General features: G+C 40.7%; 1 protein-coding gene across 9 annotated transcripts in view; it reads left to right on the top strand.

Moving 5' to 3' along the window:
- The window catches only part of TENM4 (teneurin transmembrane protein 4), a 601,633-nt gene that overhangs the window by 432,626 nt on the left and 154,100 nt on the right, over positions 1-14,907 (top strand). For all 9 annotated transcript variants that reach the window (XM_026843650.1, XM_026843624.1, XM_026843595.1 and 6 more), the window contains one exon: positions 13,125-13,226. In XM_026843650.1, the coding sequence (XP_026699451.1) occupies positions 13,125-13,226 (102 nt within the window). The remainder of the gene's footprint in view (positions 1-13,124; positions 13,227-14,907) is intronic.

Raw genomic sequence — 14,907 nt, 5'->3', positions numbered from 1 at the left:
CTATATACAGAAAAAAAAAAAGCTGAAAGTTTAGCAAGTATTTTGCTGAATCAGGGCCCTTTAACTGTTGAGACTCCAGCTGTTCCATGGAAGTGCTCAGTTACTACAAGTGTTGTTCTTTCCTATTGCACGATTGTGATCATCTCAGCCCTTCCCCTGTTTCACACAGGGACTTCTGATCACTTCCATCTTGTGGTAACCATTTACAGATAAATAATTAGTAGCCTGTTCCTTCCCAGACTGAAAACTCTTTTCTTGCTCTGCACAGAAAAAAAAATAAATTCTAGTGACATATGAGAACCATGGCAGGGAGGAAAGTCACAACTTCATTTTAGTTGTTATTGATCTCCCTCCTGCAAAATAACAGCAGAGCTTTGCATGGTCGACAAATAGTTTTTTGCCTTCAGCTTTGTGTGTCCCATTACAAGCCTTTGCTTGACAGACTATCAGATCGTCAGTGCCTTTTTTGATTACCCTCTTGTTGCTGCCACCCCTTTTTTGGTGTTTTGTTTCCTACTTTCAGCTCTTACCTAGCTTCTCTGAGTGTGGTAAAGCTTGTAGGTCTCAGTCAGGTAGTATTTAGAAAAGATACAGCCACTCTCACTTAGGAAGGTGGTGGAGTCCCCATCCCTGGAGGGGTTTAAGAGTCGGGTTGACCCAGCGCTGAGGGATCTGGTGGGGTTGGGAACTCTCAGTGCTGGGTTAATGGTTGGACTGGATGATCTTCAAGATCTTTTCCAACCTAGACGATTCTGTGATTCTATGATTCAGGTAGGAGGCAAAAAGACCATTTATGAGTTCCTATCAGGCTGTGTTTGGGTTTTTTTCCCTTGTGAATTTGGTCTCCTGAATGATGTAAGGTTGACAGGTCTGCTTGATTGAAAACTTAGGCTTATCCTAAGGTTATGCTGCAGCACTGCAAGATATCTTCCACTAAACATCCAGCTGGTCACAGGACTTAAGGTCCTTTGGTGAGAACTGATTAGTCCATGCAGAAGGATGGCGAGAAGACAGGAGATTGTCATCTCTATCCTAGCCAAATCCAGCCCAGCCTGATAGGTGGGGTATCACCTGGAGAGCCAGAAATGGGGGGTGACTTCCCTCTGTCTGAGCTTTCTATGAGCTGCAAGAATTCCCCTCTCCAAGCAGGTGTAGTAGTGTGCTTGGTGAGATTTCACTTTTTCATCCAGCCTATGTGTAAATCTAATCTGTTTGCCTTATAGAGCTTAATAAAAAGCAAACATAGACTGAGCCTGGATCTGGAAATGGAAGGAGGGCTGTGTGGAGGTGAAACTTTTCACATTAGTTTGCACTCCCCGTGCCCAGAGGATTTTCATTTACTGTTCTTGGTAAAACAGTGTTGATGTTTTTAGATGGTTAATGATACATCCCTTAAAACATCAGCAGCAAGAAGTCAAGAGTAGGTTTATCAGTACCCCCATTAGTTTTTTTACCTTTCTCCCAAAACTGATGAACAGTCTCATTTCCCAGCAAAGTGAGCAAAGGGGATGAGCATGTCCCAGTGTTGGAGTTTATCTCTCTGTTTGCCTTTTTCAGGTGACTCCTAACAGATCAAGCATTGCTCCCAGTTCTTAAATCCCCTCTAGCCTCAGTAATGTTTGTACATGATCCTACGGCGCACCGTTCCCTAAATGCTACCTGCAGCTTTCTGCCTGCTTCTGCTGGAGCTGCAGCGCTTCCAAGAAACCTGAAGTCAGACCAATTGTTTCAAATCTAGATGTTATTTGTGATGACCTTTTTTCTCTCTGCAAGTGTCTGGAACAATTTTTACATAATAACCCTGCTTCCCAAGCCATAATGGCAGGCAAAATTATTATTTCAGGATTTTTTCTTTTGAAGACGTAAGGCATCTCTAATAAAGGGGAAATTAGGGACACATCTCAAAGATAATTAAATAATAAGAAGCCTGTAAAGGTCAGATACTTGGCTGTAAAAACTTCCACAGCTGCTCTTTCCATACAGTGTATCTCTTCATTGATGCTCTGTGTGTAAAAGCCAGCAGTAGAAAATTGCAGCATGTAAAGCTAGCTTAGCTTTAAAGCAGAGATGGAATAATTTATTTAATGTTACACTTGAGTTTTTTCTTGGTTTGTTTTTTTATTTTTATTTTTATTTTGTATACGTACACTCCTCTTTCAATAGATCTTATGATTGCAAGTGATAATTTGGGCGGGAAAAATAGACAAGCAGACACATATTTTCATTTATGTTGCACAAAAGAAACTGAGCCATGTTTGTAAAGATTGCTTGGATGCTAATAAGTATTCATCTCAGTAGAAGTTAAGACGTCTGAATGTCTTCAATGATCCAGATTTTGTCTGGTTTTGATTATGCTTTAAAGTGGTAGAAAACCGAAGGTAGATTTGTCATTTTGCAAACCTTTGCCTACATCTGTACTTACATGGGCTGGTAGCCTTGAACTTACTTGTCAGTGTGCTGTTTACAGGCAGGCAAGTTCTCTTGATCTGACAGAGCTTGTACAAAAGGTTTGTTGATTGGGGTAATTACTTTAGTTTTAGGGTCAAGAAAAGGTTTATTTAATATCGAAGTTAAAGCCTTTTCTTTCTTTCTTTCTGTTATTTCCGTCCCTTTTTTTCAGTTAATTTTTTTTTTTTTTTTTTTTTTTTTTTCAGAACAGCAGAATTCTGCCTTAATAACACGGCATATAGTGCTATCCGAGGGTTTCTGGAGAAAAGTGTAAAACAGTGCATATGGTTTTCGTTTTTACACTTTTGTATATAGCTCTTTCCATGCACCCCAGACTGCAGGCTAATGTAAGCACAGCTTGTTTTATTCCTGTGTCGTATTACCGAGCTGCTAGAACAGCTCTGTGCAGACTTTTCTTTCCATGAATGCTCCCCTGCTAAAGCACGGAAATAAGGTTGTGGGAGTTACTCGTCCACTTAGGCAAACAAAAGGAGAACCCTTTCTGTGCTAGAACAACTGACTTTTTAAAGATTTCATTTTCCAAAGGCTGCATTAAAGCGTATGTACTTGCATGCATTTAATTGACCCCAAAAGAGAACAGAAGCCAACGATGTCGGCACCTCGGGAGTTACCAGACCAATCTCTCCTTTTGCACGGGGGCTGAGTGGGATAAGGACGTAGACTTCTGTCATATGTTGACTTTTTAAATGATAACACCTGGTCTGTGTATTAGATGTGTGATTGCTTTCTTCATCTAAGTGCTACAACAGTCTCAGAAAAAGTTACATAAATTATGTTAAACTGATTTCTAGAGGGCTTGCTGGAGGAACGTGATTTGACCAAGGAACGTGAGTTTGACCAAGTTCGTGCTAGAGGCAGAAACAGAAACAGAGCCATGAGTTCTGCTTTTTCTCTCGCCCTGGGCAAAGACCACTGTGTGCTCAATGCAGTTGCCTGAGCACAGTCGTGCAGCGGCACCTGAGATGCCCCAGGGAATGGAGGGGTTCTCTACAGGGGGGCAGATCTGACATAACAGCTGGAAGAGACTCAGGCCCTTCTGTAGCAGTGGCAGGAGACCAGGCGTCGTAATTGAGAGCATGTTCCTAGCACCAGGCGCCTACTTAATTGAACCTCAGACATCAATCATTCCAGCCAGAACATCCTTATTTTTCAGGCTGGATATATTTGCTAAAAGACTTTCTGTAAAAAGCAGCTTAATCTTTAATGCACCCCAAATTATACCATTGCCAAGGTTTCACGGCATTTGTTTGACCAAATGAGATCACGTTTGAGGTCCTCTCTGTGTGTATGCAAGAATGGTTTCCCTTTTTTGCCCTAGAATACATGAACTTACAACATCATTTAAAAGGAAACTCAAAGCCAGCTTTAGCCTTGCCCTGAGCTACAGGAGCAAAAATTGTAATGTACTGAACATGAAGTAACTTCCCGCTTGCTAGTGCAGCTCCAGAAGTTGAACCCTGAAGGCAGAATAATTGTTGTTTCCTGTATTAGTTTGTAACAATTTATGAGAGTGGGAAGGAAGAAAAAAAAAAAAATTCTTTGCAATCCCTTGGGCAAATTTGGAATAATAGAGTTTCATCTACTGGAGCAAAATTCAGGTTTAAAAATATTCCAGCTGCAAAAAAAAAGGAAAACTAGGAAGAAAATAAATTTTTGCAAGGTGTCTTTCTCTATCTCCACAGCCTTGTTGTATGTGTGTTACAAGTACGGGACTAAAATGTTATTGTGCATAGAAGCTGCATTGTAGAAGGAAGAAGGCGGCTTCAGCCCAACAGCTACTTTTGGTTAAAATCATTCACTGATTTTTTTTTTTTTTTTTTTTTTTTTTTTTTCCAGCTAACTTCTAAACTGTGATCACATTTCAAGTGTTTTAGAACAGAGGGTTTTTTCATATGGTCAATGTACAATTCCTTAGGAGCTGTATTTCACAGACCCTTTCATGCTTTTAGCGTTGCTTACATTCTCACAGAAGAAAACAGCGTTCCCTGTATATCCCTATGAACAGCAGAAATACATTAGCAGGATTTTCTAAAAGTTGGTGAAGCTAAAGGACATTTTACCATTAACTTAAATGGTAGTATACATAGACAAGTGCCCAAGTGCTTTTGAAATCCCATTACACCTTATGCTTTCAACCGTCTGATAGCTTTCGATTATGAGGCATTCTGCACTGGAAAGATTTCTTCTTTAAAAGAAAGCAGCAAGAGAAAGGAATGAATCTGTGAGATAAAGCTCTCTCTCAAAGGACAAACCAAATTCAGACCAAATGTGGCATAGGCTTCTGAAACGGTCAGGCTTGTTCTCATCTTTATTTACTCCCCAAACTATTCCCACTTGGTCCCTGTTTCTGTAGAACAGAAGTTCAAAAACAGTGCACAAAAAAAAAAAAAAATCTGGTTTTGTAGTATTTCCAGCTGGGCCCAGGGTCGAATGTGCTTGAAATATTATGAGAAAGACTGACATTATTGTGGTGAGAGACATTCAAGTACCTGGACAGATATCTCAAGCCAGGCCTAGAAGCAAAAGTACAGACATCTCAAGGGGAAAATGTGCTCACATGATGTACCGTCAAATTTGGCAAACTCAGCAGCCTTTGGTGGTTTCAGTAAGCAACCCAAACTGATCCTGAATGCTAAACCTTTTGTGCTTTACCATCACCTTTTAAAATCGCCCAGCCTCCAGAGTCACTGCTGGCTGGAGCAGGTATTTGCTGTCAGTACACTGATGGAGATGTGGGGTATCTGCCATTGCAAATTGCTTTTTAAAAAAAGTTCTTACAGAAGACTGGAGGAAGAATAAAATGCAATTGGATACTGTGATTACTGTGCTTCACTCTGACTTTCCAGAATCAGGAGTGATTTAAGGAGTTGTTTAAAGGACTGCATGCCTGATGCCCTTTTCCTAATTTAGCATCCTTATACCTGCATGTGAAGGTTAGAGTTCCACGGGGATATGAGAGCAAAACAGGGTTATATGCACACATCTTTAATTAAAACAGAACTCCCAGCCTTCAGAAAAAGAAAAAAAAAAAATAAATCAAAATCTGGCACAACATCAAGTGGCATTAGCAGTATCAGCATCACACTAGGTGCCCCACAGAAGAGGAAACTGTGAAAGAGCACTCAGAAATAATGACTGAGTTTCCATGATGCTGTCAAGACTTTCACATCCCTGGCTGCCAGGTGTGGATTACTTGAGCTAGAAATGTAAAAGCCTTATAAAATACAAATGAAGCAGAAAAATCGAAATCTCAGCAGGTGAGGATGTACCATAAGAAGGAACCAGTCCTTTCAAACTGAGGAAGGAAGAGGAGGAGCAAGAGAATACCACACCAAACATTTCCGCATTTCCTTTGTTTCCAGGGTGGTTTTTTTTTCTGTGGTTTTTTTTTTCCTTTTTTTTTTTTTTTTTCCCCTCTCACCTCTAAGTCTCTCTTGGCATTGTTATCACAATTACAAGGGCAGGTGACACTTCTCTAGGCTTAGAATCCTACCTACCCTGCAGTGAAATTCAATCGAGTAGCATCATTTCTTTGAAAAATAAACAAGACTGCAAGCTCTGCAACTGTGAGGTAAATTAAATGTGTTCACAGAGCTTCAGAATCTTCTTTGCCTTTCATGTTATACTGCCTGACTTCCTATTAAAATTATTGCTAACGTAGCCGGGGCAGTGACAGGAAGCATTTTTGTGAAAGAGAGATGTTATTGCAATGAGCTTGTAGGTGACAGCTTTATCCTGGACAATCAGGTCTAGAAGAAAGAATATGTGGCTTGCGAGGGTTACTCTGGTGCAGCAGCAGAGAATAAGGTGAAATAATGTGGTGTCCCTTCACTCTCCCATGGGATGTAATTCACTGTAGCATGAGAGGGCTGCTGTGCACTCCTTATGGCCCTTTTGCATTGATGTGGCTCACACAGAGGATTTCAAGGTTAGATATGAACCATGGAATGTCACTACCTGCTGCCCTGCTCCATGTGTGCTCCCTCCCTCACAGCAAAATACCTTCTTTAGTCAAAGGAACATGACTAGGCAGAAAAGAAGTCAGTGGGCAGTCAGGAACAATTTCTGTCTGTGCAACAATTAATGTATGTATTTATTTGAGACAGTAAAAAATTCTCCTCTAAATATTTGTTTTATTCCAGAAATTTGTTTTAATTTACTTACTTCTAAACAAAATTTAATGCATCTGTGTATACAAAGGGTTGACATTTATAAGAAAAGGGTAGGACCTTTTATCACACCAATCAGTATATGTACTGTATCTTCCTGGGTTGCTAGATTTGAAGATGTGGGAATTTATTTCAGGCCCAGCATCTTCATGTGTCTTCTCACCAGCACGGAGCAAAAGATTTTGAGGCCGTTCCTTGTGTAGAGGTGGAGTAGACTACTAGTTGAGGAGACCAAACAGTGAGGTTACCTAAAAAAAGCCCTGTTTCTTTCTTTGCATCTCGCTTCTAATATTTAATATCCTCATTGGCAAAACAAGCTTCATTTTCTTCGAACATTCATTCCAGAAAGTGAGATTTGCATTGATTCATTAAAGTATAATTATTCTACCTCCGTGCTACTCCTACATGCTTCTGACACCAAACACTGCCAGTTCCAGAATGACTCTTTGAGGTTATCGAATAAAATAGTTACATTTGAATTCATACAGCCACACTGCACTGAATGGCATTTAATCAGTTCTTAGAAAGCAGCCCCGGTGCTTATTAGCTCCCAGGAAAGCTACTGCCTTCAGTTGCCAGCTAGATAACTATTTTTTCTTTGCCAATAGATAGTTGCCTCTAAGTGCCTAGGGAATGATGATGCTTGGTGGCAAGTGTAGGCTATAAAATATTTATCTTTAACACACAATTATGTTACTGGAGCCTCTAATAGGATTTGGTGTCAGGCAAACATCTGCCTTGGCCTCTGGCCCAAAGATATAGAAACAAGCTATTAAGTTGAATGTTGCATAGTAAATAAATAAGGCGGAAATACTGTTAAAGTAGCTATACCGCTGACCAACAAACGTGGTGAGTATATAAAAAAGAAGTCCATCAAGAGTCTAACAATTTGTCTGCCTCCTTAATATGTTTATTGTATTTCATCTGGATAAAGGTAATTCATGTAGGTAATTGTAAGCCAGGCTGACAGATCTTTATAGAGCTCACCACAGTAGAGTTGGCTTTCACGGGGCTTTTTGTCAGCAGCAAAGTGGTCCCCTGAGCGGACCATTAGCCTGGGAGCTTTTTTGCTGTCACATGAGTCAGTTTATGATATGAAGCAAATGTTGTATTTGTCTATGCCTCAAGATTACCAGCCTAAAAAAAAAAAATGGGAATGGCAACAATTAGCAATTTCCTTTTGAACTCGGTGATATCCTTAAATGAAAGATAGTGTAGTGTGAAGTCTGATTATGTGTGTGGGCACGATCGAGCCAGTTTATAGCTTCTCTCAGGGTAAGGAGTGATTGTGGTGGGAAAACAAGCAATAGGATAAAGGTTTCAGCCAAGTTTCCCTCAAAATCTGCCAGCTGTGAGACTACTCGTACTGAAAAAAAGTCCCTTGAGGCAAATGGCAAAAATCCCAAAGTATCCTCAGCAGCTGTAAGTCAACGTGGTGCATGAAGTAAAGCTCTTTTGCTCCTGACCATGATTTTTCATTTGTTTCTTTCTCTGCTTTGATAATTAAAGCTCTTGAGCGGGAAGGACCTTAAAGAGTACTTCAGAAGAAGAGTTTGGCTCTTGGAGAAGTCTAGGCTTTCACATTTAATCAGTGTTTTCATCCTCTCGTTATGAATCTAGAAGCATTTTTGCACATCGTTCTCCTCCTGAGTGAACTAGGATGGACTAGGTTAGGGAATACCTGCTGCCTCAAAGCATTTCTGCACCATTCTCCAAAATGAGACAGGGTGGATCTGAAGACCGTGTGTCTCATTATGTCATTTACTCCTTCTCTCAGAGGAGATCTGAATGTTTACAAAATTCAGGAAAGTACTTGTTTTTTCAGTTGGTTATTGGATTTTGAAGCTGGCAGAACAATTGCTTCCATACTCAAGCCTCTGCAGTCCCCATTAGAAGCCACACCACCTTAAGTTTTGCTGGTCAGTCCCCAGTGTGAGTTGTTTGCTTTCAGGAGGTTTGTTCCTGCTGCCATTGGTTGTTGGAAGGTGGCATGAGAACTGCATTTTCATTGTTCTCTTTGGACACAATAGCAAAACTCCATGAAAGCGCCATGCATCATCCATGGGCTGACCCCCCAATTAATAATTTTTGCAATTACCAGCTGGTGTCAGTCAGATCACTTCAGAGATTTGGAAGCCAAGAGGAAACTGTGGGAGTCAGACCGAAAAGAGAGAACATATATCTCTTTCTAAAAAAGAATTGTCCATGGTCTCACAGTGAACTATAACAATTACATAAAACAAACAAAACTTTTTCGTGATTCTCTAAAGCAGTTCCCATGGCACTATTCATAAAACACCATATGGAATTCTGTATATATTGGAAAATATCCTTATAATTATGTAAACAGCTTGCAGAATAAGCTGTAGAATGGAGACTAGAACCTAGCCATAACTGCAGTGACCTGTTTTTATTTATTGATTGACAGTTTGTCAGCTCTGTAGGAATGTTCACTGTGGACATACTTAAAAGACAGTTGCTTTGTGCCACTAACTTAAGGGTTCCCTGAATATGAAAGAGTTTACTCTCTTCTACCATCTAAGCCTTCCTAGGTAATAATATGGCTAAGTTCTAGCTTCTGAAAATGTGTCCATTTGACTCTTCATTCTTTCTAGGGTTACCCCATTATGAGTCCATAATTTCTTACACCAAGTCACCTGCCTTTTCCTGTTCAGTTTGAAATTTGGGTGGTAGAGCAGTGTGCATGGTTGTGTGTACATGTTAGGTGTGCATTTCAGAAGGGCCAGAAAATCAACTCAGCTGGTACAGTCTGTAACCACTGAAATGAAACTCAGTACCGGGATGAAGGCAGAGATGTTTATTGAAAGTCTTAAGTGAGTATGACTTGCTAATGCCTGCAGTCTTCAAAGTAAAATGAACTTCCAACTTGTGATATAAGAATATGAATAGGACCGTGCTCAGTGTTGCACACACAACTCTCAGACTTGTTGCTCGCAAGCCTGTCACAAGCCTGGCTTGTTGTTATTAGCTCTGGAGTTCATGAGAAAAAAGCAAATTCATTCAGTGCTTCCTTTATGGAAATACTTTCTGAGCTGTTTGGGAGAAGCTTTGAGACAAAGATGTACTGCATGAATCTTCATCGCTTTTCATAGTTGATTCTGAGTAGTGAAGAACTTTCGGGAGTGTGCAGAGACCTTAATTGCCCTAAGTCACACCAGGCAAGTTTGTTTCCTTATCTGCTAAAAAATGCCAAGTGGCACCAGTCACTGAGGGGGAAGAGTTTATTTTCACTTCATCTCATCGCTATCAGGCAGGTTATTCCAGGGCAAAGTGAGCTAGTGTAAAAGAAGAACAGGTTAGAAATGTTGCTTTTGGCTATATTGGAAAAACAAGGAGCATCAGAGAAAGCAATGAAGTAGGATGAAGCAATTTTTAAGGACCTACTCCAGTAGTAGTAGTATAGGCTATTCAGGGCACAATTAGGAGTTACTGAGGTGCTTCAGTGAAGAAGATACAATGGGTTTCATTCACCTGTTTTTTTTATTGCTTTTGTGTTGGCCACAATATGGTAGGTATGATGCAGTTAGGGCACACTTGCAAAGAGTCTGGGAAATCAAGGATTGAGGAGACAGGGATATATGAAGTGATACGTGTGCACATTGCTGCATTTTTGCAAAGTAAAATACCAGATCTGTAGATGAACCACAAAATATACATCAATGTTTTTTTGATATGAGTTCGTGTCGGTCACTGTGGATGGGATCTGGCCGATTAGAGGTGTCTGATGACAATATCTACATTTGAACTAGACAGAGGAGGAAAGAAAGCACTACTGGAGTAAAGTTCACTCAATGGATTCACCCTAAAATTCAGGAAAGTTTGTTACCTAAACACAGGTATGCTGCCTTTCCGTGGTCGCTCTGAACTGCTAGATCTCATTACAGTGAACGAGAGTCATTAGTTTTAACCTCCAGTAGACATCTCATTGGTGTACTGAGTCCTGCCTGTCTTGTGCTAGGCATCACGGGTACACCAGCTGAGCCACACTATTCATGCAAAATAGTATTTCCAAGGACAATCATTACCCTTTGTGTGCGCTGTCACACTTCCCGAACAGCTGCCATGCCTGATGCTTTGTTGCTTTTTTAGTTGTTGCTTTCATTTTTTACTATTTTGCATAAATATTATTTATTATATTACATAAACATAACAAGAAAGTTGTATGGATATTTTACTCCTTTTCAAGGACTCAATTTAGTCCTTTAGAAGCAAAACCTTGGAAAAAGCTTCTAAAAAAGCTTTTAATATACTATAAATGTTGTCATAACACTGAGAGTCTGTCCTGCATCAAGTTCTGACATAGCTATTCCCTCTGACTTCAAAGGTCAGGCCTAAGTAACCTCTACGCAGTGTTGCTACAGCTTGCAGAGCCCAACCCAGAACGACACCGTGATGGTGAGCTTTCATGAGACAGCTCCCTACTCCTACTCCCAGTTTTGGGGCAGTAGAAAACAGTTCACTTATTTTTTTTTTTCTCTGCTGCATTAGTATTTTTGCCACCGTTTGAGCTTAACCAACTTGTTGAAGGGTCTGACAAGTGCCAGAACCAGCACAAGAAGAGGGACCTTAGACTTGTACCTAGGATGAGAAGATTAGGAGGAAAGGACTGACCCTTTCAGCAACAGGAGCTGTTAAATCTCCTCGACCATCTCATTATCTTGTTTCACAGTACTCACACTCTTTACGTTCTTCATATGTATGTGTATGTGCATAAAGAAATCACTCTTATTATAGGGAAAAAATGCATAAAGCAAAATTATTTTCGTATTCAGCAGTGAAATTAAAGCGTCGCAAAGTTCTGAAGATTATATACATACAGGCTAATATTAACTTTTCATTTATGGGATAGATGTGTGTTTATACATGCTATTAAGTGAGAGTTAGTATACCTAAATATCTGCATAAATGTACAAGTTGCTCTTTCTTTATCCTAGGAAGCATGGCTGCTATTTGATTGGAATAAAGATGGCAGATCAAGCCCAAAGTGTTGACTGCATGCTGTGATTGTATTTCCATACACTGTAAAGTGAATATCTGCTTAACTATAGAGCTTAAGTGTTAGAAAACTGACAGCACTTCTTTGTACCCTCCTTGCTGCACGGAGTTGTCTGATTATGAGATGTCTGATGCCAAGATTTAGAACATAAATGCTTGGAGCTGTTTTTATTATTTAAAACTGCTGTTGCCCTTTATGAATGATTAAATTACTCCATGTCCTTTAAAATGTCCTTCAGAAAACTCTGTCGTTTGGAGAACACCCATCCAGAAACAGGCTTCCTTTCATTTGTGATTAGAAACTAATCTGCACATCTCTGCTGCAGCTGTTTCTCTTCACTTGCACCGATAGGAAGTTTACAAATATCTTTGCTACCACAAGGCCTCGTGAAGTACGTGAAGTACATCTATGAAAGCGCACTCATTATTCACATGACTGAGATTTCCACTCCACTCCATGACAGATGTACCACCGGTGCCCCTCCTCTATAACTGAATCCAGTTTTAATCTGATACGCATCTCCCTCAGAGAAAATGGGAAATAATAGTGTGGAATGAACCATGGTATTCCATCATCTTTGCAAGCCCCACTCACATTTTACTCAGTCTTCACTCACAGTTTAATCAAAAAAATAAAATTATTTTCATTCTCTTGTTGATATGTAGCGTTTACCAGCTTGTGTTCTTTTATGAAAGATAATTTTTAGCCAAAATATTCTGAACTGTCTTCAAAATAAAAGTGCCAGATAACATTTTGCTTACCTGTTAACTTTCTTTGAAAAATGAATAGCCAGTGTTTTTTCCAAAGTCAGGGAATTTAAGATGATAACTAGAAACAGAACAAAGTGTGGAATAGTCCCATTCCTGTTCCACCAAGATACAGTATTAGCCCCAGCACTTGGGGCTGTTTGTGTGGTATTGCAGAACAAACCAGAAGGCATTTGGTTAGAAATAATCCTTCAACAGGCAGACAGGATGATCTGAGGGCCTGTGTTCAGTAACTTCATAGGGGAACATTTCTACTGTAGCTCAGCTGTTTGGCACAAATAAATGCCCCAAGTTCACTTACCTGAGTCAACAGAATTGGACCAAAGGTGAGTGTGTTGCCATGAGAACGGTGTATTTCTTCTCCCCAATAAATTCAAAGAGGAAAAACGGTTAGGAAAAATAAGCAGGAAGAAAAGACGTTTGGAAGTTTTCGGATACAGAGTGAGGCCAAAACGTGGAGGGTGCTGAGCAGCTGCAATTTATTCATAGGATTTGCAGTCACTCTGCACTAACGTGTTACAGTTGAACCATCCATTGGTGTAAGGGCATGAGCACCGTGGAGCGGAGCTCAGACTTATGCTTTCAGCCCCAAGTGCAACGATTGCTTTGAAGTTTCAGCTGTCTTGCCATCCAGAGACCTTCCCAAACTCAGAGGTGTTTTCTTGCCTCAAAAAAGTATCTGAATTCTCTTTTGTTTTCCAGAATCAGTGGATAATTGTCCCAGTAATTGCTATGGGAATGGAGACTGCGTGTCTGGGACTTGCCATTGCTTCCTTGGCTTTCTGGGCCCTGACTGTGGCAGAGGTAGGAATTTATATTTGATTAACTCTTCCCCTCTACCCTTCGGTTAACGTTTTTCTCGTGGAAATTATATTCATGCCTGTGCCTTTTGCAAAATACACCTCGCCCAGCTTGGGGACACTGCAGTAGAATGGAAAAGTGTTGGATCTGTGGATTTGTTTGCTACTAGTCATGATTGCCGTGACCTTAGCAACAACACAACCCTCCTAGCTGCACACAGACAGGCAAAACGTTACATGGGGAATTTTCTGTCTGGAAACGACTTTAGAAAACATGATGTATAAATGTGGCATTACTGTTTGTTTAGCAGAGCACTCTATCATTGTGTGGCACGTCTCTATAATGAGACTTTCCTTTAAGACGCAGATGATACCAAAATTAAGTGCCTTTTTCATTGCTACAGGCCTTGCAAGTCTGCCTGAGGATGAATGATTGCTGACAGCCTGGCTGTGGGGAGTGGGGCAGGGTTACAGTAAGGCTAGTAGTGGAGTAACAGCAGGGAGAACTGGATGTTCTGGCCAAAAGTGAAAACATTGGCATGACTGAGAAGGAGGCTTACCCCAGCAAACAATGCAATACATTTTTCTGCTCAAGTGATAAGTATTTTTAATAAATGGTTTTGGAAAGATTTTCATTTGACCTGAAATTTGTAGGTTATTTAAACAATCGAAAAACAAACTGAAGTACTTTTAGTGAGAACACGTTTCAGACCAAGAAATCAAAATGTTGCATGTGGGAAATGCCAGAATGCTGTGCATCAACCTTTTCGAGGCCTTTTTTTTGGCTCAAACAGTCCAACAAACTAAGTGCAGATTTATAAATCTGGGGAAGGAGGTAGTGTAAAAAGTTAGTGCCCACACAAGGAGCTTTGCTAAGGCAACAGGTCAGGCCTTCACCCCAGCCCATTGCTTCTTTGGAAAGCAGGCTGGCTCCTTCCCAGGAGAGAGAGCTAAACTCTGTCCAACCCCATGTCCTCTCCCCTCCAGCTGAGCTGGGGTCACATCCCTGTGGCCCAGCCCAGAGATAAGGAGGGCCGCGCACCCCACCTGCAGGGAGCTCTCTGCTGAGGCAGTGTGGTCCAGGCTCAAACCCCAGAGGTGTTTCAGAGTTCACAGCCCAGTAAGATGGATGTGGCAATCTGCATCCCTGAGAGCTGTTATGTCAAACTTCTTGCTGACTCAGGTTACACTTGGTTTGCATTTCCTTACACTTGGTTTGCATTTCCAAAACTCCTTTTCAGATCTGTAGAGCTGGAGACAAAAAGGAGGGTTTTTTTTTCCATCTCCCATAGCATATTCCTCCTCACACCTCCTAACTTTAGGTAGGGGCAGAAGTTCAGGGTTTGTTCCCTAGAAGGCTCCCTGTAGAGCTTCTCCTTCACTGTGAGTCAGAATATTTAAACTTTTGTTCTGAATCCCCTTACAAAGGCACTTACCTCCCATCGTGGGTTATATATTGAGCTTTCTCAGGCACTTCAGTTGAGCCACGTGAGTATCTTCCATTTCACGAGAGTGCTTACTCTGGCTGATATGAACACCTTTTATTCGACTCTGTCTTCTGGTTCAGAATCATCTGGGATCAGATCTCAGATTAGTCTCTGCCTTTAGGAAGACAGATTAATACCTGGAGCGTCAAACTGATATTTGTGTATGCATTTCCACCTCGTGGGCTTGTTAAATGGATC

The sequence above is a fragment of the Athene cunicularia genome (assembly GCF_003259725.1).
Source record: "Athene cunicularia isolate RWA chromosome 1 unlocalized genomic scaffold, athCun1 chr1_part1, whole genome shotgun sequence".
Taxonomy (NCBI): domain Eukaryota; kingdom Metazoa; phylum Chordata; class Aves; order Strigiformes; family Strigidae; genus Athene; species Athene cunicularia.
This window is presented reverse-complemented; position numbering and strand designations above follow the sequence as displayed.